The sequence below is a fragment of the Arvicanthis niloticus genome, chromosome 30, assembly GCF_011762505.2.
Source record: "Arvicanthis niloticus isolate mArvNil1 chromosome 30, mArvNil1.pat.X, whole genome shotgun sequence".
NCBI classification, from domain to species: Eukaryota; Metazoa; Chordata; class Mammalia; order Rodentia; family Muridae; genus Arvicanthis; species Arvicanthis niloticus.
The window spans coordinates 19,088,118-19,111,107 of NC_133438.1; the positions used below are offsets into that span (position 1 = coordinate 19,088,118).

Consider the following 22,990-nt stretch of genomic DNA (forward strand, 5'->3'; position numbering starts at 1 on the left):
TCTCCTTGAGGTAAATAGTCTTCACACCCTGAGCCCCCAGTTTTGAAACTAAGTCTCATGTGGTGGCCTCGGCTGGCCATGAGCTCACTATGTTGCTAAGGATGGCTTTGAACTTTAGATGGCTTTGAACTACCTTCACCTCTTGTGCACGGTGGACACTTATAATACACAGAATATTTTTACCCCAATAAGATACCTCATGTTCCTTCCTAGCCTCTATTCTGTAAAGGTGATCAATTAGCTTCTGATTTATTTCCCCACTGAGCCCTGATTTAGACTTTCCCATCAATGGAACCATGCTCTATTGACCAGGCCAGCTCAGCCAGTCAACAGGTTCTCCAGGGAGGGAGCAAGGATTAAAAAGAAAAGACAATTAAACAACACTGTAGCATGACCCCAGCCAGTGCTGAGGCTGAAGCAGGTTTTTTTTTTTCCCCAGTCTGCCTTTATACCATTTTAATTATATGCAAATAATAAGGTCAGTTCTAGGTTAAGAAACAAGCAAGGGAATAAGAGGAACAAGGAACAAGTCAAGGAACAAGTAAGACAATAAGCAAAGTCCTGTGATCACTGTTTCTAAGGGCTTATCAGGATGACCAAAATATCTGAGCCTACTTCCCTGTCCTAGCCCAAAGTCAAACTCTTGCCTGAAGTCTACTTCTAGCCCCAAATCAGATTCCTGCCTGAGCTTACTTCCACATTCCAGCCACACGTCAAATTTCTGCCAAGTTTCCAGAAATGGCCCCCAAAGCTCTCTACACTCTATGTCCTCCTACTCTTGGATTTCTTGTCCTAACAGTGTTAGGTTAGTGTTTTTGAGACTCACATGTATTTGTAGGTATCAGCTCTCTCTGGGCACATGTGCAAGGCACTGCCCTGTCTGGGCGTTAGCCCCATCTCTGATGTGATTTCTATTGGTCCTTTAGCAAGCAGTCACATCTCCTGGAAAGCCTGCTCGTGAAGGCTTATAGAGGATCTGACGTCCTTCTGTGTGCTCAACTCTGTACTGAGGTTCAGCCCTCAGCCTGTGCAGGCCATCTCTCGATTTCATTTCCCAGGACTGTGATTCCTTTCTGCCTTTAGACTCATCATCTGGCACAAAATCTTACTTGGAAATTTGTTAATTACTCTGCAACAAGTATTCTAAGCAGTCAAACAAACTGTTCTAGATATGAAAGTTATGGCCATATTGGTTTCTAGCTTTACTCAGCCATGTTAAGGAAGTAGAAGCAATTTTCTTACTTTACATGGCACCAACATTCAGACTTTTGATTTCAGTCATATTTGGGTAATTTATTAGATTAAGGATTTTCTCTAACCAACTTTAAAAAGTATGCCTTTGTTAAAAGAAATGGAATACATAACTGCTTGCACACAGAGGTGAAAATTGCTATGTCATACCCATTTTTTTTTCCCATGAGACACGTGAGGAGAAAAACGGGACTGAATGGGTAGAGTGGGACTGAATGGGTAGAGAGAGAGCGCAGAGGCCCCCCCCCCCCCCAGCCCTCTGCAGGAGGCCACCTTACACACTGCACCACCGCTGGTTCGCTGTCATACCCATTTTTAAAGTGATATAATGAAGAACAAATTTACTGTGTTCACGTCACATCAAAAAACACCCAAGTGCCTGTCAACCAGGAGTAGAAACGAATTGTGATTCATGCATGCCCAATAAGCTAAACAAACATTTCAAGTCACATTTTAAGTCTCAAGGCAGATAGCTCAAATACAATAAATGAGCAAAAGACAGAGTCCACACAATATATCCTATATGATTTAATTTATATGCAAATTCAGTATCAAAGTAAGAACAATTGTTCCTAAAAGTCAAGATACTGCTCATTCTGATTCTGTTGGAGATGGGGTTTGCTGATGTCAGTCATGAAAAGGAATCAGGGCAGCAGCTGAGGTATTACATTCTTCTTCTTCTCAGTGATGGCTACAGGCAGAGTTTGGCTAATAAAATTTATGAAGGTATGCATCTGTCACACGTGAACATGTATATCATGCAAGCAATGGACAAAAAGAGAAGATAAATAACAAATTTTAAAAATACAGCCTATGGCTGTAACTCCAAAATTGCTGTCCATCATTTTTTGTTAAATACTGGTCTCAATGAGCTTTAAGGTTTGTGGATACATGCTAATATCTTAGAATGAGTACAAAGTAAAAAAAAAATTAAAGCTTTAGAGTAAGAAACACACCATAAACTATGTCACCACCAGAAACCAAATCTATACAACGGGAACATTCAAAAGATGGCTTGACCCAGAATCGTTTTCTCACCATGTTTTAAAGCATTTTCTCATGGTTACATAGTACCAAGGTCACAGGTTTAAGTTTCTGTTTTCCATTTTCAGGTTTGACCTGCCACCAGTTATCTTGTTCTCCATGGACGGCTTTAGAGCTGAATATTTACAAACATGGAGTACCCTGTTGCCGAACATCGACAAACTGAGTAAGTCGGGCCAGCCAATAAGTGTGAACAATAAGGAGCCCACTGCTCCCATCTCTGAAGGAGGGCTTTCCTCCTGACGGCACTGGTGGCTAGTCTTAGACCCAGGTCGTCTCAAGATCTTCATGGCTTAGACCTATGGTCTCTATATTTACACTAGGGAAAGATTTTCCTACTTGAAAGTTCTTCTTGACCTTTTCTTAAGTGGGTGTTCATCATTTTGTTCATTTTTGAGGGGTCCATCTTTGAGTTTAACTTCTGAACGATGGAAATACATATACCAACTCAAAGGTAGCATTTGTCAACTGAGTTCTGAGTCTCAACAGGGTTGCTGGGTATGTCTGCTGTCTATACTCTACTGGAGGCTCTGATCTTCAGGCTCCATCTCCACTTCTGGTATCTCATCGTGTAGAAATTGACTCCAGCCACTCACTGCTATGAGACCTCAGGTTTGTAAGATGGTCATTTCCACGGGTTGCTGTCGGGTCATTCCAAGGCTTTAAGTTACAAGACATGCAGTTCTTGTCATCATCTTTATTACAGTGCAATGCACTTGGGCCTTCCTTTTTGGTTTTTCGAGACAGGGTTTCTCTGTGTAGCCCTGGCTGTCCTGGAACTCACTCTGTAGACCAGGCTGGCCTCGAACTCAGAAACCCGCCTGCCTCTGCCTCCCAAGTGCTGGGATTAAAGGCATGCGCCACCACCGCCCGGCTCACTTGGGCCTTCCTGAAACTCAACATGATAATCATAAAATCTGAATGCCCGAGCTCACAGGCTGAGAGCAAACTCAGGGGCTCTTAGCATTGGCCGCTCTGCAATTCTTGTCTTTCATTTCCTTCTCTCCAGACTCTTGTATCTCCAAAATTCTCATATACAATCACAGTTTCTTGTTTTTTCTTCAAATTATTGGTAAACGGCTCTTTAAGCTTGGGTAAGCCGATCGACTTTTCCGAGTCTCAGTTTCTTCACTGGTAAAATGAAAAGAGAAGATCTGATGATTTCTTCAGTTAACCCCATGCCAAGATGACGTGGAAAGGCAGCCCGCTTCTCTCTGCAGCACTGGCCCAGCGCTTCCAGTTTCCCCCTCATTATTGACATTTATTTGGTAATATGGATATGAAATCCTGTCTTCAAAAGGGAGGTTAATAGAAGGCCATATTGAATCTGTTTTCAAGGAAACTTACTTGATTTTCTTATCTTATTGAGAACTGGAAATGTGATTTACAAATATTTCAACCATAGCTTTCTTGTTTCTGCTTAAAACACACTTTTAGCCATTTGAACGCCATCTTGATAGCCAGCGCATTAAAACCTCACTACTTACGTCTGTCAACCCAAACGACCTCCTTGTTAGTTTCCAGGGAACTGGAGTATGAAGGTTTGGATCTGAAATACACCTCAGGCTTGTGTTTCAAACACTTGGTTCTCAGATGATGGCTTTATTGCAGGTGTTTGGAAACTTTTGCAAAAACTTTAGAACCGACTTGGAAAAGTAAGTAAGCAGGTTCTTGGAGTATTGTCCCTGGCTACCTCTTAACGCTCTCTTGCCACTTCATGGCTGACAAGAGAAGGAGAATTTCATCCATTATACACTCTTGTGTGGTCTGCCCAACCTCACAGAAACCCAGTAGCCAAGGACTGAACCCCGATCCATGGAAAAACATAAGCCAAGCTAGATCCTGTTTTTCCTGTTGTTTATCCAGGTTCTGGTCACACTGACTGAAAGCTAAGTAATCTATGGATAAAGAACAGATATTGGGAAATAGGACCCGTATTATAGTAGCCTTCAGGTGAAATAGGCACCACTCTTAAGGAAGTGTAAGTACCTGTCTCTACTGTCCCATCAAGCTGCCAAAGGTGAGCTACAACAGTTGTGGAAACTGAGTATGATCTCAAACCACACAACAGTGAGACATATCAATAACTATGCAATGGCAGAGAATATGACTACCACACACATACTGTAATAGGCTTATGGCATTATTTCATCTTAGTGTGGAACTCTGTAAACATAGACTGCCTAGAGACAAGACTTGGAACCCTCCCAGTGAGGTAGAATGGCTCTGGCCTGGGTTGCAAGCCACCTCCCTGGAAAGTTAAGTGGAAAACTGAGGCTAAAATAAGTGTCAAACAGATGCTAAAAACTCAACAAATTTCTTTTGTAGGATTTTTTTGGAGATATAAGTTTGCGAGGTTGGCAATTACAGACAGTAAGCCTCTTCAGTTCTCTCCAGCAGACCATTTTTTCCGTGCCTTCTACTGTATTTTTGATAAGAACGTTTGGCGTTAGACCTACCCTCATAAGTGTATGAGGCAGTATTGTCTGTGAGTGCAGTGTTTATAGTGGACTTCCAAATATACCCACTTTACCTGACAAATTTTGTGTATACTGGTTCACAATTTAATAGTTTTTTTCAGTCTTGTCTGTGTTCTTAAATATAAGTCAAATCTCATAGTTAATATATACTTGAGTTTTAAAAAAATATACCAGCCACTCTCCCTTTTTATTAGATGTATACATTTCATGTAATCAGTGATATGAAAAGATTCCTTATTGTCATTATCATACATTGCTTTCTGGACATGGAAAGATTCCTTATTGTCATTTTTACACATTGCTCTTGTTTGACATTAGTTCTGATTTTCTTCTTGTGTGCTTAATTTTTAAAACATGCTTTGAGTTTTTTCATTTTGTTTTGTATAGTATCTGTAAATATTTTCTTTGTTTTGTTTTGGTTTGGTTTGGTTTTTTCAAGACAAGATATCTCTGTGTAGCCCTGGCTGTCCTGGAACTCACTCTGTAGACCAGACTGGCCTCGAACTCAGAAATCCACCTGCCTCTGCCTCCCAAGTCCTGGGATTAAAGGCGTGCGCCACCACCGCCCGGCAGATATTTTCTTTGTATTTACCATGGCACTTATACATATTTTTATCTTATGATTATAACAGTCTATTTTAAAATAACAAATTTAATTGTGTACAGAACTTGACACTTTTCCCCCAACATAGTCACAATTTCTACCTATGTCTATTATATATCCCTCTTCATAGTTAGTTACACTATTGCTTTAGTTTCTATGTTTTATGTTGGAATTAAATGTGACTAGCTACCACTTGCAGAGAGTTAAGATAGTTTGTATTTGTCTGTATGATCACCTTTGCCCGTGAGCTTCTTCACTTTCTTATGTGATTCATCTCTGCCTCCTTTTCAAGACAAGTCTGGTGCTAATGAACTCAGGTTCCCATGGAAACTTGTTTCCCCCTCTCTACCTTTCTGTTTTCTCTTTTCTATCTCCCTCCCTCTTTTCTTTATCTTCTCAGAGGAATTATCCGGATACAGTGTTGTTGTTTGGTAGGTTTTTAATCTTTCTTTTAGCCCTTTGAATTCATCACTGTACTCACTTCTGATTTTTTTAAGGGGGGATCTACTTACAGTCTTACAGAGGCTCCCCTTCTGATGCATTCATTATTTATCTTCTGATGATTTTATTGCATGTGTAATGGTATGGTTTATTTGTTTGCCTAGTTTCATGTCTTTTGTGTGTTTGTAGGTGTTCTGGAGTTGGCTGTCTATTCCCCTTTCCCAGATATGGGTTTTAGCTTTTATTTCTTTGAATAAACTTAAGCTCCTTCTCTTTTTCTTCCTCTTCTGGAAGTCCCGTTATCTGTATATTGGTCCACTTGACGTATTGTAAGGCTCTTCATCTTGGTTTGCTCTTTGTAATCATTTCTAAATTTTGTTCTTCTGTAGGAATAACTCCCAGTGAAATTCTTGACTTTTCTGACCTTTTCCTCTTGGTCTAGGCAATTTGCAGAGCTCTGGTGAAATTTTCAGTGAAGTTATTGCGGTCTTTGGTTCCATCATTTCTTTTTGGTAAATTTGAAATACTGTCCATCTATTTTATGAAATTCTGATTTTGTGCGTGTATCAGTAATGAGATCCTTTGCAATAGCTATTTTTTAACTCCCTGTTAAATAAATCCTATTTTGCTGCTTAATTAAGGCAAGCTTCTGAAAATCTGTCTTATTTTTTTTTTTGAACTTGGTTTCTTGTTGTCTTCATTGTTCCTTTACTTATTAGAGACTATATCCATGTTTATTGGTAGACAAGACAGTCGTTTCCCTTAGTCATGGTCTACTGGCCTTGTATAAGAGGAAGTTACCAAGCAGCCTTATATAGCTAGAGGTCTCTCAATCCCATGGTAGCTTCAACATTTTTCTTTGTTCTTAGGGGATGTGCAGAAATGAACTATATGTTAGATCTCAGACAAACAAGCAAGACTGAAGCATAGTTTCATTATCATTAGACAGTTCTCTAACTCTTTCTGATACAAGAGTAATGAGTTGGAATCCTGGACTCTTGCTTGTTTTCCTTGTGATGATGGAGAGGCAGCATGCTAATTAGTATACTAGATATATCTTCTAGCTTTTATCCCACTGGCTTCCAGACCAGTAGACTGGTTTCTGTTAGTGTTACAAGGCAGGTTTTGATGATGGATCTCAGTTATCAACTTGATGAGATTTAGAACCATCTGGGAGATGGGCTTTTAGAGATGCGTCTGGGAGATTCTCTTGATCAGGTGGGAAGACCTATACAAAAAGAGTAGTACCATCCCCTGAGGTAGGAAAAGACCTAGAGGAGCAAAAGCATTCATTGTCTTCTGTTTCTTAACTTTAAATACAATGTGACCAAGTACCTCAAACTCTAGCAGCTTTGAATTCACTACAACAAAGGATTGTGAGCCAAAATAAATCCTCTTTCCTTTAAGCTGCTTGTGTTGGGTGTGTTATTTCAATGTCAGGAAAAGTAACTTATACAGTGGACTACACAGATGCCATTCCTTTGCAGAAACCCTGAAAAGTCAGGGGATTAGATGTAATCCAGAGGAATCAGCTTAGTCTGCATTCGGAACTGGGTGAATGTGCAGACTAGTTCATCCTTCTCACTTTTCTTGGTTCCTGGGGAATTAGAATATGCTGGGTCACTCCAGCTCTTCAGAACTGGTGAGAGAAAACCCTGCCACTAGCATTTTAACTGGGAAGTTTCTTCATTAGAAGTATCTTCTTCTTCTTCTTCTTCTTCTTCTTCTTCTTCTTCTTCTTCTTCTTCTTCTTCTTCTTCTTCTTCTTCTTCTTCTTCTTCTTCCTCTTCCTCTTCCTCTTCCTCTTCCTCTTCCTCTTCTTTATTTTTTTTATTTTTTTTATTTACCTTTCAAATGTTATCCCCTTTCCTGGTTTTTCCTCCCCCTCCCCCCACATTCCATCTCCACTTCCCCTGCTTTTATGAGGATGTTTCCCCACGAACCCACCTACTCCCACCTCCCCACCCTGGCCTACACTGGGACATAAAGCCTTCACAGGACCAAGGGCCTCTCCTCCCACTGATGCGTGACAAGGCCATCCTTTGATACATATGTGTACTCTTTGGTTGGTGGTTTAGTCCCTGGGAGCTCTGGAGGGTCTGATTAGTTGATACAGTTGTTCTTCCTATGGGGTTGCAAACCCCTCCAGCTCCTTCAGTCCTTTCTCTAACTCCTCCATTGGGGACCCGTGTTCAGTCCAATGGTTTGCTGCAAGCATCTGCCTATGTATTTGTCAGTCTCTGTATTTGTCAGATGTGTGTTCTAATTCTCCCCCCCACCCCCTCCGGGAAAAGCTGGGCCATAGAGGTTCGTAGTAGACCACATGGGATACAGAACTGTGCTGGGTGACAATTATGGTAGTTATCCTGTGACTGTGCCTGTCTTTTGGGAGCTTCTGAAGAGGAGTTACCACACAAGGAACTAATGCATGTGTTGCTACTGAACCTGTGGTGGGACGAAGAACAACATGGCTTCCTACTTCAGCCTCCTAGCACCAACCCCTCTTTAATCTATTCTCTGTGTTCCATGAGTTTAGGCACACAACTTACAATTACTTGGAGGATCAACACCCCAAAGACCTTACAGGTTCCACTTTGCCTGCATATAAAACATACATTAGCCATTTGACTAGTCTTCTCAGAAGGTACAAGCAAGGTATGTGAACAATGAAAGCCATGTCTTGAGTCTGTGGATTTGTCATCACTTCCTGGCATGATCTTGTTCATATTTTATTAGGATTGCTTTGAAGCTCCTACCTCTTCACGCCTTGACTTTGTCTGTTCCTTAGCTAGTTCTCTGTCCTTATGGTCATAGAGATTGTCAGCCTGTTTACACATGCTTATCCTGTTTGCATTTCTGGATTTTGTTTGTTTAGCATTTTCTTTCCTTCCTTGTGCATGGTGTATATATGCTTGAGTGTCTGTACATGCACATGCAGATACCAGGTTGCCTCCACAATCACATTCCATCTTATTTTCTGAGAGAGAATCTCTAGCTGAACCTGGAGCACAACAGTTCGCCAAGGCTAGCTGGTAGATGACCTCTAAGGATCTACCCATCTTGGCCTCCGTAGGCTTGGGGTTAAAGATGCGCATAACCATGCCCCACTTTTTATGTGGGTGCTGGAGATCCAAACTCCATTTCTCAAGCTCACGAAGGTAACTGAGCTATCTGCCCTAGATTTTTGTTTCTCTGAAAATGGTTTCTGTAAATAAATTATGTATACAAAATTAATATTTTTAGGCATTAGAAAGTATGTAGTCAAAATATAACCTTTCCCTGATGGCCCTTCTTTCCCCGTGGAAGCAAGCCATCATGTCCATCTAGAGACTTTCTATTGGATCTAGATTAAATTAAAGTTGCCCTGTAGATATAGAAGAAACACACTGTTGGGAGGCTATGCTTTCTTCAGGCTGTCCTCTAGTGTCCTGGTTATTACTCAGGACACAAGGTGATAGCCAGAGTCTGAAGACAATTGCAGGTGGGCCCTGGACATTATAATTAAGATGGAGGATGCTCACTTCCACTTCATTAATATCCAGTATCTTCTGACATTTACAAACTTGAGTCCTTCCCACTCATGTTCTAAGGAAATAAAAGCAAAAACTGACTCTATATTCCTGTTCATTGTATAAATTCTATTCTCCCATTTCATTTTTTTTTAAATTTTTAATGTATTTATATGAGTACACTGTAGCTGTTTTCAGACACATCAGAAGAGGGCATCAGATTCCATTACAGATGGTTGTGGAATTCCATGTGGTTGCTGGGAATTGAACTCAGGACATCTAGAAGAGTTGCCAGTGCTCTTAACCTCTGAGCCATCCCTCCAGCCCCCCATGTCATTCTTTAAACGATGAAAGTAGATTAAATCTCATTTTATTTTATCATAGAACTTCATGGTAATTTGAGTTTATAATGTCCAAAGCAGGAGATACCCCCACCTCTCCGCTTTGCATCAAGTGCCACATGCAGTGGACACAATATGGTTTTCCAGGAAATTAATTCTGATGGAGAAAATATCTGAATCCTATTAAAAACACCAAACAAAGGCTGGGAAGTAGAGCAGGCTCATGTCTGTTTGGGAGAAAGTTGTTTTCAGCTTCGGAGTGTGACATTTTGGCCATTGACCAATTTCACATTGTGTTTTAACGTAAATAGACTTCATAATGGATGAGTGGCCTTTGAGAATGAGAAGTCATGGGACCTGGGTATGGAAACGCACCTTGTCTTCCGTGTTGCACAGGAAGTGGCAGTGTGCTCCAGCCATTCTGACTTCCTCTCATGGGGTTATTGCTCACACCAAAAACAGAAGAACAATGGAAACACAATTAATGCCATACTTTGTGGAAAACATCTAACAGGAAGCTTCACAGATCAGATGGGAACAGACCCAAATATAACAAGCAGCAGAGTGAGCTTACTGTGAGAACATTACCAGGTGCCATGGGGTTTTGCAGTTTGTATACTTTTCAGCTCTGTAAGGGGGGAAGGTCTGATGATTTTTGTTATGCTGAATGTTTTAAATGTAGAAACTGTCAGAGGAGAGCCAAATTCTGTGTAGAAGTCATTACTGCAATTATCAGACACATAAAGAGAGGAAGCAAAAGAAAACAGTGCCAGCGGTGTGTACACGTTAGGGTACTTTATTTTAAAGGTCGCCAAGCTGGGGCTTCTCGGCTAACTCTACCTTTAACGCATTTGATTCCATATATGCTAAGAATTGGATTATTTTTAATGAATTTTAAATGATTTAAAAGAGTATAAGATCTTCTATATAAAATTATATAAAATTAAAATTTCAATGTCTACCGGTAACATTTATTGCATACCTCAGTGACATTCCTTGTGTATGGATTACCTGTGATGTGTTCGTGCAAAGAATAGAGCTGAGTTGCTACAGCAGAAACCACATGGCCTTGCAAAGCTTAATATCACTGCCTCCTGGCTCCTCCCAGGAAAAAGCCCACCTGACTCCTAGAAATGGACTGTTTTTTTTTTTTTTAAAGTAATAGATAAAATTTCAGGGTCAGAATTCCACCCTCTTTTCATCTTTAATCCCTTTTTAGTTTTCTGGGAAACATGCTGGTATTTCGTTAACCACAAGAAACACATCTCTAACGTCTTACTCTATTTTCTTACAGAAACATGTGGAATCCATTCCACATATATGAGAGCAGTGTATCCCACCAAAACCTTCCCAAATCATTACACCATTGTCACGGTAAGTGCTTGTCCCAGTGGAAGGCTGACAGGCCAGGGGCAGGAACTGACTGCACTATACAGACACAGACACATTAACCATACAGGCCTCGCATTAGGCTAACATACCTTTGTGAGGCCACAGCAACCTTCACCGTGTGAGAAAGACCATTCTCCTGGGCTTTTTGATTGCCCTTCGTTTAACTGGAAGTCAGCTGGGAAGCGCAGCACTCTGTAAGCACTGATACTTCCATGTGGAAAAATTCTAGACTCATATATAATTTTTACTAGTTTTACTTGACAAAATTTGTTTCATAAATGGACTCATTCTAGTGACTTTAAAAAAAAAAGATAAGACAACTAAAGCAAATAGATTCTCCTCATTAAATGAAAAAAATGTTGGTAACAAACAGGTTACTAAGTATGCAAGAGTTGTTAGCTATTTTGTGTTATATAGTATGTTGGTTATTTTGTTCCTTGCTGGAACAACATACCAGACAGAAAGCTGTTTAAGCAAGAAAAGAAGTACTCTGCTTATACTGGAATACAGTATGAGGGGATCCATTCCACCACAGTAGATGGCATGGTAGCAGGAGCTTGGTCATGTAGCAAGAAAGAACAGGAGGTAGAGAGAAAACAGGAAGTAGGACAGGGCTATAAAACTCCAAGGCCTGTCGAGATGGTCAGCTGGTAAAGGTGTTTGTTCTCACCAAGCCTGAGAATGTCTATGCTCAGGACTCACATAGTGAACGGAGAGGAATGACTCTTCAAAGTTGACCTCTGAGCTCCCTGTGCTTACTGTAGCATGTACATACCCCACAACACACATGTGTACATGCACAGAAAGTAAATATATAAACAAACACACCTCCAGGCCTGTCCCTGTGACCTACAACCCACTTCTTCCAACAAGCTGTACTTTCTAAAGCAGTGGTTCTCAAGCTGTGGTTTGTGACTCCTTTTTGGGGATCATGTATCAAATATCCTGCATATCAGATACTTACATTACAGTTCGTAACAGTAGCAAAATTATAGTTATGCAGTAGCAATAAAATAATTTGGGGGAGGGGTCATCACAACAGAAGGAACTGTATTAAAGAATATTAATTAATCAGAAGATAAGAATCTGTGTGTCTTCCTGATAGTTCCAGATCTGTTACATTGAAAAGTGTACCATTCTTCCTAGGTCTGAGTAGAGATCTGTTGCTATTGCAGCCTGCCTAGATTTTACTAAAGAATACTTCATAATCTTATTTTTGTAATAAAAATTATAGGGCTTGTATCCAGAGTCACATGGCATCGTTGACAATAACATGTATGATGTGTACCTCAACAAGAATTTTTCACTTTCTTCAGTGGAGAAAAGTAATCCCGCTTGGTGGGGTGGACAGCCGGTATGTAGCAGTCTCATCGTGGCTTCCAAGTCTCTGTTTCTGTGTCACAATGGCTCAGTCTTCTCAGTTACCTGAGTTTCTCACCATCTGTGTAGTTTGTAATGGCTGAAGATGTGAAGGTTTTACTACTATTTAAAAAAAAAACATTTATGGTTGTTTACTCAGTTAGTTTTGTGTTAAAATTTGGGTGTTGTATCATCAATGGGCCAATATTTAATTTCTTTCAAAAAGATATCTATTTTCCCTCCATACTCTTCTGCAATTTTTTTAAAGGTAAAGAACTGTGCAATTCTAATTCAGTGTGGGAGAAATAATGAGCTGTTAACTACCTTACTACATGTTTTATTGTTGAGGGAGACTGATCGATCATAAATTTTATTTTACTGTAAAAACAAAAACAAGCCGGGCAGTGGTGGCACACACCTTTAATCCCAGCACTTGGGAGGCTGAGGCAGGTGTATTTGTGAGTTCCAGGCCAGCCTGGTCTACAGAGTGAGTTCCAGGACAGCCAAGGCTAACAGAGAAACCCTGTCTTGAAAAACAAAAAAACAAAACAAAACAAAAAAACCAAAACCAAAACCAAAACCAAAACAAAACAAAAAACAAAAACAAATTCTCAGTTAAGATAGTTGTTTGCCGGAGGTTATAGTGTTTGTTCTTAAACAATTATCCTGTTGTCTTTCATTCCTTATAGATTTGGCTAACAGCAATGTATCAAGGTTTAAAAGCTGCTTGCTACTACTGGCCGGGATCAGATGTGGCTGTCAATGGCTCCTTCCCTACCATCTACAGGAATTACAGCAAGTAGGGAAAGTAGATTCCCATAAGGATCTATCTAGGCTCTCCAATCTCCTCATTTACTAGTTTGTCTTACAGATTGATGTGTGTGTGTGTGTGTGTGTGTGTGTGTGTGTGTGTACTGTCCTTAAGTGCACTGTGCAGTCTATGTAGAAGTCTGAGGACACATTTTGAACGTCAGTTCTCTTCAGTCATCTGGATATTAAGCTCAGAGGTGTGCACCTTTGCGCTGTTTCTGCTGTGGTTAAATATCCTGATGTAAAGCAACTTCTGGGAGAAAGGTATTTATTTAAGGTTGCGTTTCTGGGTTGAAATCTGTCATTGAGAGATGCAAGATGCCACAAAGGCAGAAGCACTGGACAGCTGATCATGTGAAGAGCTCAGAGCAAATGAATGTCTATGCATTCACCTGCCTGCTTATGCTGAACTTGATGTCTCCATATTGAGATAAAAGGAGTTGAGGATTCATGGCCTGGGGACTGGTGCTGTCCTCTTACATCCCTCACCTGGCTTGTCAGTCTGTGCTTTTGGCTTTCATAGAAGATGCAGTCTGAGATTTTTTTTTTTTTTGAGATAAGGTTTCTTTGTGTAGCTTTGGCTGTTCTAGGACTTGATCAGCAGACCAGGCTGGCCATGAACTCATAGAGATTTGCCTGCCTCTGCCTCCAGAGTGCTGGGATTAAAGGCATGCCCACCACTGGCTAGCCTGAGAAGCTTTTGTTACAGCTCTGGTCTGCACTTTCATCTCCTTGCCTGAATTACAGAGGCTCTTCTCTCCACATCTTTGTTTCTTCTCTTCTGTGATCTATTCTCAATCACAAAGGTCCCTGTGCCAGTCCACTTACAGCAAGCACTCCTTTGCGTCAAGTATTTCAATGGCTTCTGGCATGCACGCTCTGTACATAGCAGAACCATGGAGGGGTGCTGATGCTGCTTTGCCCACCTGCCTATTGATAGTACCACCTACAGTGGGCTCCCTTACATCAACTAATAATCCAGATGATCCCCTGTAGATATACTGACCAACCTGAATCAGACAATTCCTTAATTGAGCTCTTGCTCAAGTAATCACAAGTGACAGGTTAACATATGAAGCCAATCATCACACGATGTCAGCCGGAGTGAAAGTCTTCAAGGCCTCTCACTGACTGATCAAACTCTGTTGTTTCAAATGAAAGTACACTGTTTACCAATAGACAACCAAGTCATGTGAATGCATAATGAATAAAAGTCAACAGTTAAAAGTTGTCAGCTTGACTTGTTGATCATCAACAGTTTTCACTTCGGTTGTGCAAAAGTTAAAGGAGAAACGAGTCAAAAGGAAAGAAAGTGACCTTTTTTGATTAGATGTGTTTGTGGAAAATCTTCTGACAGTGTGACCCTTTGAGTATGCCACGCCCCTTTCAGTGGAGCATGCCACGCCCCTTTCAGTGGACCATGCCACGCCCCTTTCAGTGGAGCATGCCACGCCCCTTTCAGTGGAGCATGCCACGCCCTTTTCAGTGGAGCATGCCACGCCCCTTTCAGTGGAGTATGCCACACCCCTTTCAGTGGAGCATGTCACGCCCCTTTCAGTGGGGCATGCCACGCCCCTTTCAGTGGACCATGCCACGCCCCTTTCAGTGGGGCATGCCACGCCCCTTTCAGTGGAGTATGCCACGCCTCTTTTAGTGTTTTGGTCTTGTACTACAGAATGGATGCATGAAGCATTAAATTCCTCTCTCTAAGGAAGAGTATGTTGGAATTATCTGATTAAATTTTCAAAACTTTTTATTTCAGTTCTGTCCCATATGAAAGGAGGATTGCTACACTGCTACAATGGCTGGACCTGCCCAAAGCTGAACGGTGAGTGACCACTCGGCCTAAGAGTGCTCCATCGTGATGTGTATATGGGCGAGACTGGGGCCTTCTGTAGTGTCGCCAGTGAAAAACAAACAAAGACCCTTGGAATTCCCTTTGTCCTTCCTTCCTTCCTTCCTTCCTTCCTTCCTTCCTTCCTTCCTTCCTTCTTCCTTGCTTCCTTTCTTCCATGTCTGTCTGTCTTTCTACCTGTCTGTCTTTTCCCCCTCTTACTCCTCCTGCCTCCTGCTCCCAACCACTTCTGTTAGTTTGAGAGGTTTGGTTATGTAGTTCTGCTAGCCTGAAAGTCACTAGATAGACCAGGCTGCCTTGAACTTCTTGCAATACTCCTGCCTCTGCCTACTGAGTGCTGAGACTGCAGGTATGACAGCTGTTTCGAGAAATGTTTTTCTAACTGAAACCTTCCCCAAGACTGATTAACTCGTTAGCACTCGTTAGAGAGTTGGACAGCTCTAGTGCCAAATTACAATTTATTTTAAGCCATGTGTAGCCCGCTAAATAGCCATTCCTTATCCAGCTCGATATCAGACCTAACATCCAGTGACTAACATGTAAAAAATATTGGAATATATTAACTTAACAAAACTCTAGTTTCCAACCATTGAAGAGCTAAGACTACTACCAAATACCTTCTAGGGCTGATCACAGGATTGTCCCCATTTTTCCTGTAACCCACCTCTCAGATGTTCACACCAATGTATTTGAAAGTATCTTGATTTATGACTTCCTCTGTTCTGTTACTGTAAGAGCTCCAGGAATCTGCTTTTGTGTTGGATGTAGAATTTGGGGTAAACTAACTGTGAGGCCATGGTCAGTCGAATTTGGCTCCACGGTAAACTTGATCCTCCTGGAGGTGAGAGTTGTGTTTGGAGTTGACACAGGCATGTGTCACTAAGCCAGCTATTGTCACTTTTTTCTAATGGGCACTTCCCAAGACTTATTTCTGAGAACAGGTGCTCTGGGGTGGGGGGCATTGTTAACCCCAACAATAGAGATAGAGTCAGTCCCCTATTGGAGAGGCAAACAGATATCACAACCACATTGAAGTGGGGCAGGAATGACAGAGGCCGTGGTTCTTGTTTCTGAGAATAGATTCCAGGAGCTGTAGGTGCCAGAGCCACAGACTAAAGTCAGCACATACTGAGAGTGTCAGGCAAACTTCACATCAGCAACCACATGATAGGGGAACCAGGCACAGAACAGAGTCAGCCAAAGGCCAGACACTGGGAAGTAGAAAGGGCTGGCCCATTAAGAGAAGTCTTAGCTACAAAAGCAAGATGCTTCACAACTGAGCCACAATCGTGCTTTTATCTGGGAAGATACATTTACTTCCCATTAGGAAACTCATCTTTACTCAAGCCAAGGGTATCTTCCAGCCTCTAGCCTGGATAAGGGTAGGAGTGGGGCAGAGAGCCTCTAGCCTGGATAAGGGTAGGAGTGGGGCAGAGACAGACGGCACGCTCATGATCCACAAGAGCACGAATCCATCTGTAGGTTTATCTCAAGTTAATGTCTTCCTTTGTTTCAATTTTACTTGTAGACCCAGTTTTTATACCATATATGTGGAAGAACCTGATTCTGCGGGGCATGCAAGTGGACCAGTCAGTGCTGGAGTAAGATAGGGTTTTGTTGTTGTTTTTGTTTGTTTCTCAACAGATGGAAAAGTCATCAAGGCCTAACCTACAAAAATAGACAAGACTATGAAAATCTCCACTGAACACACACCTTTAAGGGATACACGAGACCAAGTAACTGAAAGTCTAAAATCAATATTTCAGCTTAATAGTTAAATCATAAAATTGTCAAAAGTTCTAGGAAGGATATCTGCCTAATTAACTATCTTAATTCCTTTTATTGGCAACCCAATGAAGACTTTGATAAGGCACTGTAAATTCTCGTACTGAAAATTCAAGGCCAGATACTGCATGGCCACTCAGCCCTGTAACGTGGGCATTTTAAGTAAAGTCACCTGCCAGTCTCTGTGGTGTGTCCTGGGTGCCTACCGTATACACTGCCACTCGTAGTGTTCCCAAACACCTCAGGCACCTATCCTCTTATGGGTCTTACTTTCACTGGAGAGGCTGCTCAGATCAATTTCTTCATTAGCTAGGCCATTCTCATACTACTTTCCCTCATGACTGTTGTCCTGAAATGCTATTTTCCAACACACAAAGGGATTCTGCTTTTTAAACCCCACTGATGTCTCTTTTAAGCCCCACATTTAGCATAATGTAGCAGCTCCCAGGAGTGAGATTCCCTGAGGAATCTCATCTAACAATTGTCTCCCACTGCCATGTGGCTCCTTCTGTTACTATTAGCAGTGAAGACCATTTTCTTTCTTCTTTTGAAGTCAAAATTGTTCCTAATGCAAGCAAGACCCTGCTCAGTTCTCAACACATGTGGGCCTCTGCAGCTTCTTGGTACCATTCTGAACTTGATGTGACATGTTACACTTATTCTCATGGCCATGAGGGTGAAGAACTCACTGACCACAAACCCCCTTTGGGTTTATTCTCTAGTTTAACTGTTGTCTGTTTGTCTCTATGCATGTTTGATAGGATTAGTCATCTTAGGTGAACACTGTCTCTGCATTTATCTTTCTCTGTATCTGACCTGTATTAGGTCCTGTTAACTTTTCTTTTTCCTCTCTTTTCTGTGATCTAGTTATAAAGGTATCTAGTTCTAAGTTTTAAGAGTAATTATGAAAAATGCTGCAGAACCTGGGCGCTCAGGGGTGTGTATGAGGTCTTGTTCCAGTAGATGCTGGTGGGATTGTGGTTTGCTGGGAGAGTGTTCTAGACAGGGTTCTCTGGAGGAACAGAATGAAGGGGACAGAGATTACAAGAAGCAGACTTTAAAATAGTAATGACAGATAAATCACACCTGAGATACTGCAAACACAGTGATTGTTCCATCCTTGAAGCTGGGTGCCTCAGTCATTGGAATAGTTCCATAATGGTGCTCTCTTGCTGGGGAGCCGTATCTGCCAGCTACAGAATGGGATGCCTCAGTAGTCTCAGGCTGGCACCCAGAGTCCAGAAAATCAACTCCTTGTAGCAAGAAAGGCTAAACAAGCAAATGGTAAGCTAAGATTCCTCCTGAAATTCACCCCCCTCTTTTTGTCTGGGCAGCCACCAGTCAAGGTGAACATTCCCACATCCATCAGGACAATCCCTCAAGTGAGGCTTCCTTTGTGGACAGTTCTCCTTTGTGCCAAGTTGACATTAAAATCAATCATGTTAGAAATTCTCCCTGAGTAATGAAAAGGAAACAAAATTTGCAAATGGCCAGTAGACTGAGTATAGGCTACAGGACAACAAAGAAGGGCCACATGGAGACAGACTACTGGCCCGGATGTGTTTTTAAAAAAATAGAGAGGAGGGATATGTTCTATGGATGTGTGGGGAAAGGGGGTGCCTCGGCGGGCCCATGCTGAGGCATCTCTTCCCCCTGAGGGACCATCCATATGACAATATACTATAGAATAGTTTATTCAAGGCATGGGGAGGGGAGTTAAGAGGGCAGTAGAGGCAGAGAGAAGCAGAGAGTGGGAGAGCGTAGAGAAGTAGAGACTGGCCATGAGTACAGCACATGGGGGGGGGGGAGAAGCAGACAAAGCAAGAGAGCAAAAGAGAACAAGAGAGAGAGGAGGGGACAAGCAGCCACTTTTATAGTGTCAGGCATACCTGGCTGTTGCCAGGTAGCCGTGGGGCGGAGCTTAGACAGAATACTAACAGGCCCCCTTCTACAAAGTGCACAGCACCAAAATAGTATAGAGAATGATAACAGTAGGTAATCACTCTGTATTGAGTACACTCTTTGAAGCACTGTGTACATATCATTTAGAATCCCTGACCAGGGCACTGGGAACCAGAGAGAAGGCTACAAAAAAGCCTGGTGCCCAACCATGCAGATCTCTGCAGGCCATAAAAATGGTCACCAGGAAGCACTGAGGCATTGTTATTTGGCAAGTGGAATGGCCAGTCCTGTGTGTATTTAGAGACCATTTTTATTGGGCATGAGGAGGGAGAAACATTGGTTTCTGCAATAGTCTACTAGAGAGGGTAGGCTTGGATCTGGGAGGAGGCCAGCATCAAGGGTGGAAGAAGATATGTTTTAGATTTAGTCAGAGGACAGAGGTGGTGTGACATGGGTGGGTGTGGGAGAGCAATGGTGCATTTTTGCTTTCTGCCATATGCAAATAGGTGAATGATGAGGTGCCATTGGCTTTACTTTGGTTTGGGGAGATTCTCTTTATGCAATTGTTGCAAGCATGATGTGTAAATGGAGAGGTTACCAGATGGCCATTGAATATGTCCGGTAAGCTGAGATCAGGGAAGGAGCTGGGGGGTCAGAAGCACGGGGATGTGCACAGAAGAGGGCGTGTGGTGAAGGAGCAAAGAGGGATGGCAGAAGACAGATTAGGACAACACCTGCCTAAGACTCATGGCAAACAGGAAAACGGATGGAGAAATGGACAGAGACAGTTGCAAGGCTTTGCAGTTTTATTATTATCATTATCATTATTTGCAATCACATTTTAGTTCAAAGCTCCCAAAATCTGTAAGTTAAAAGCACAAAGGCACCGGGCGGTGGTGGCTCATGCCTTTAATCCCAGCACTTGGGAGGCAGAGGCAGGTGGATTTCTGAGTTCGAGGCCAGCCTGGTCTACAGAGTGAGTTCCAGGACAGCCAGGGCTACACAGAGAAACCCTGTCTTGAAAAACAACAAAAACAAACAAACAAACAAACAAACAAACAAAAAGCACAAAGGCTATTTTAGTGTGCTTTGGTCCAGGCAATATGTTAAAAGTTTATTAATTAGTTCTAGATTTTTCACTCACCAAATCCCATCTTCCTTGGCTACACAGAAGAGTTTCTGGTGGGTCTAATATGCTGGGTAGTCCTAGGGATGGAAAAGATGATGCCTTAGTACATGAAACTATCTTGAAAGAATAAAGAAAGTAAGAAGTTAACACCATGTAACTTTTTTTTGCTGATTTAAAAAAATGTAATAAAGCCTTTAAGAATATGATTTAACTGAGACATAATGGAAGGTTGCACTCGAGAGGCTGTGTAAAATCATGATTTAGAGGACGCTGGAATTTGGCCAGTGAGGAAGCCATAGGAGGCCAGAAACTTCCTTCCCCTTTCTTACCCCTTCTCCCCTTCCTCTCCTTCTCCACCCTGCTTCCTCCCTGTCTTTCTTTTCCTTCCCCCTCCCCCTCTTCCTTTCCCCCTCCTCACTCTTCCCTGCCCTTTCCCCTGTCTCTTCCCCTTTCCTCACCCACTCTGCCCATCTGTTCTTCCTCCATCTTCCTCTCCTTCCTTCCCTCTTCTTTTTCTTTCTCTTCCTTCCCTCTACTCTACCTCCTCCCCTCCTCTCTTCCTCTCCCTCCCCCTCCTCCTCGTTCCCTCCTTTCCCCCCTTCCCACAGAGTCATACCGCACAGCACAGTCAGGCTGTCACTGTCTTTCAGTCCTCTCACCTCATTCTCCTGAGTCTTGATTTGTCATGATTGCCTAGTATGGAAGATGAAACACTCACAGACTGGCCTTCTTCAGATCTCAGTAATGAGTCTTACTCATTATCTAGTAAGAAATCACTACATATATCTCCAGTAGAATAAAAAAAAAGGGGGAAACAAGTCATTCTGAAGAGAGCGTTAGACTCAGACTAGCTTCAGTGCTGACAGTGCTGAGTCCAGGCGAGCAACACTATAGAGAAACATGGAGGTAGGTTTCATCTGAGACGATGGTGGGCCTTTGGGAAAGCATTGCTGTTAGAGCTTGCAGGCAGCTGGACCCTCTGCAGCTTTCAATTCAGTTTTATAGGGAGGAAACTGTTTATCACAATTGCCCACTTGGGTCTTACCAGTTAACCCATGATGCCAGGACCTCATACACTGTTCCCAGAGTGTCCACTGAGAAGGCGAAGCACCATGGTGCTGGAGACCCCATGCCCCATGTCTGTCTGCAGGGCAAAGGGAAGCTGAGCTCTCTCTCTCTCTCTCTCTCTCTCTCTCTCTCTCTCTCTCTCTCTCTCTCTCTCTCTTTCTCTCTCCTGAACTGCAGCCATAAACATTCAATCCTTTTACACAGTATTGTTCACAACGCTGTACTGCTTACTTTCTCCTTCTATGGAGTATAAAAGATGCCATGGTTGGTTAGAAGTATGGTTAGGGTATATGTTTCTCACCCTGTGTGATTTTGTGTTGACCTTGGGGTGGGGAGGATGCACGCATGAAAGATGACCTTGGGAGGTCCAATGGTAGCAGGGTATCAGGTTCTGGGGGAAGAGCAGAACTGACCTTTGGTGTGATTGGGAGGGTAGGGTAGGATGGCAGTGGGAATGGGACACTGGATCTGGGAAAGGGATGGTCAGACTAGATTGTAAATACTCTGAGACTAAGAGTCAGGTGAGCATCTTGGAGCTGGTGATAGATAAGTATAAGAAGGATCATGGGTGGGGTTCCATTCTTTGTCTCTTTGTAACTGTGGGGCCTATGAGCATGCTAAGTCTTTTCAAGAGAACATCCCAACAGCATGAGCCATACCCAAGAGTTTGTTCTGTGAAGATTTCATGTGATAATACACTGATGTCTTTAGCTCTATCTGATTTGTAAAAGTCTGTCTGTAAAGAAGAAAGCAACTAGCTATTACTAGTTGCTGTAATAGTAAGAGAGACAACACATTTCTCTAATCCATTACTGTGATAGTCACTGTGTCACCAAAAACACACTGAAAAATTACAACTTTGCAATTTCATCAAACTTTAAGTCATTTCAATGTATAATATTGATGAAGTAAAGAAAAATCATGAAACACAGAGACTATAGAAGTTAAATGAAAATGAATCCCAATTTACTAGTCAGAGACAAGCATTGTTTACATAACTTGATATCTCTGTTAGCTTCCTGTTCATTTTGTTTTTCTCAGAAAGAATGAGATACTTACATACAAAACCAGGGTTGTGTAATATGAATGGTTGAATTTACAATTTGAGTTTCTTTGTTAATGGTATTTGAACATTTTCCTATGCTTTGGTTCTCTGTAAAAGTTTTATGGACAGAGAGAATAGTTCAGCTTACCTGTTTGTGATTGTGAGCTTGGGGTCCAGCAACAACAACAACAACAACAACAACAACAACACACACACACACACACACACACACACACACACACACTGAGGAATATCATATACATCGTAATTATAATTGCAAGTCAGTAACATGACGAGTTTCTTTGCAGGTAATATTTGCATAGGAATAGAATATTTGTTGTGGAATATGCTTCTTTTTAACTGTCTGGCTACTATTATCACATAACTTTCAGAATGTGTGCAACTCTTTAGAAGTCTGATGCTCGTTCCGCTCCCATCAGGCATTCTGAGAAGAATAACTACAGTCGAATGGTGTTTGTTGCTATTCAGTATCTTTCATGTCTTATAACTATCTGGCCAGACTTTCTTTATAGGAGACATGGTTCAACTCAAATTTTTTGTTGTTATTTATAGACATTGAGAGAATTTGTCTATGGTAACTCTCCTGACATAGCTGCTGTCTCTGATGTTGTTTTTTAGATCCCAGCAATTTTATAGAAGAAAATGTTTGATTTTTTTTTTTTTTTTGCTTGATTGGGTAATTATTTAGTGAGCTGAAACAATTTAATGACAATTTTAACTCTCAGTTCTTTCTTTCTTAGGTAATTAAAGCCTTGCAGTTAGTTGACAATGCCTTTGGAATGTTGATGGAGGGTCTGAAACAGAGGAATTTACACAACTGTGTCAATATAATCGTTCTGGCTGATCACGGTATGGTGGATTTTTTTTTTAAACTATATTTTAATCATTGATTATATTTTTTCTCTCCAAAGATAATACAAAAACAACAGTGCTATTTTTATCTCTGAATTTCTA

The 22,990-nt window shown here is 41.7% G+C and overlaps 1 protein-coding gene across 5 annotated transcripts in view; it reads left to right on the plus strand.

The window, feature by feature from the left end:
* The window catches only part of Enpp3 (ectonucleotide pyrophosphatase/phosphodiesterase 3), a 70,910-nt gene that overhangs the window by 20,616 nt on the left and 27,304 nt on the right, over positions 1-22,990 (plus strand). For all 5 annotated transcript variants that reach the window (XM_076928024.1, XM_076928025.1, XM_076928023.1 and 2 more), the window contains 7 exons: positions 2,364-2,461; positions 10,965-11,044; positions 12,297-12,416; positions 13,111-13,220; positions 14,994-15,059; positions 16,615-16,687; positions 22,777-22,885. In XM_076928024.1, the coding sequence (XP_076784139.1) occupies positions 2,364-2,461; positions 10,965-11,044; positions 12,297-12,416; positions 13,111-13,220; positions 14,994-15,059; positions 16,615-16,687; positions 22,777-22,885 (656 nt within the window). The remainder of the gene's footprint in view (positions 1-2,363; positions 2,462-10,964; positions 11,045-12,296; positions 12,417-13,110; positions 13,221-14,993; positions 15,060-16,614; positions 16,688-22,776; positions 22,886-22,990) is intronic.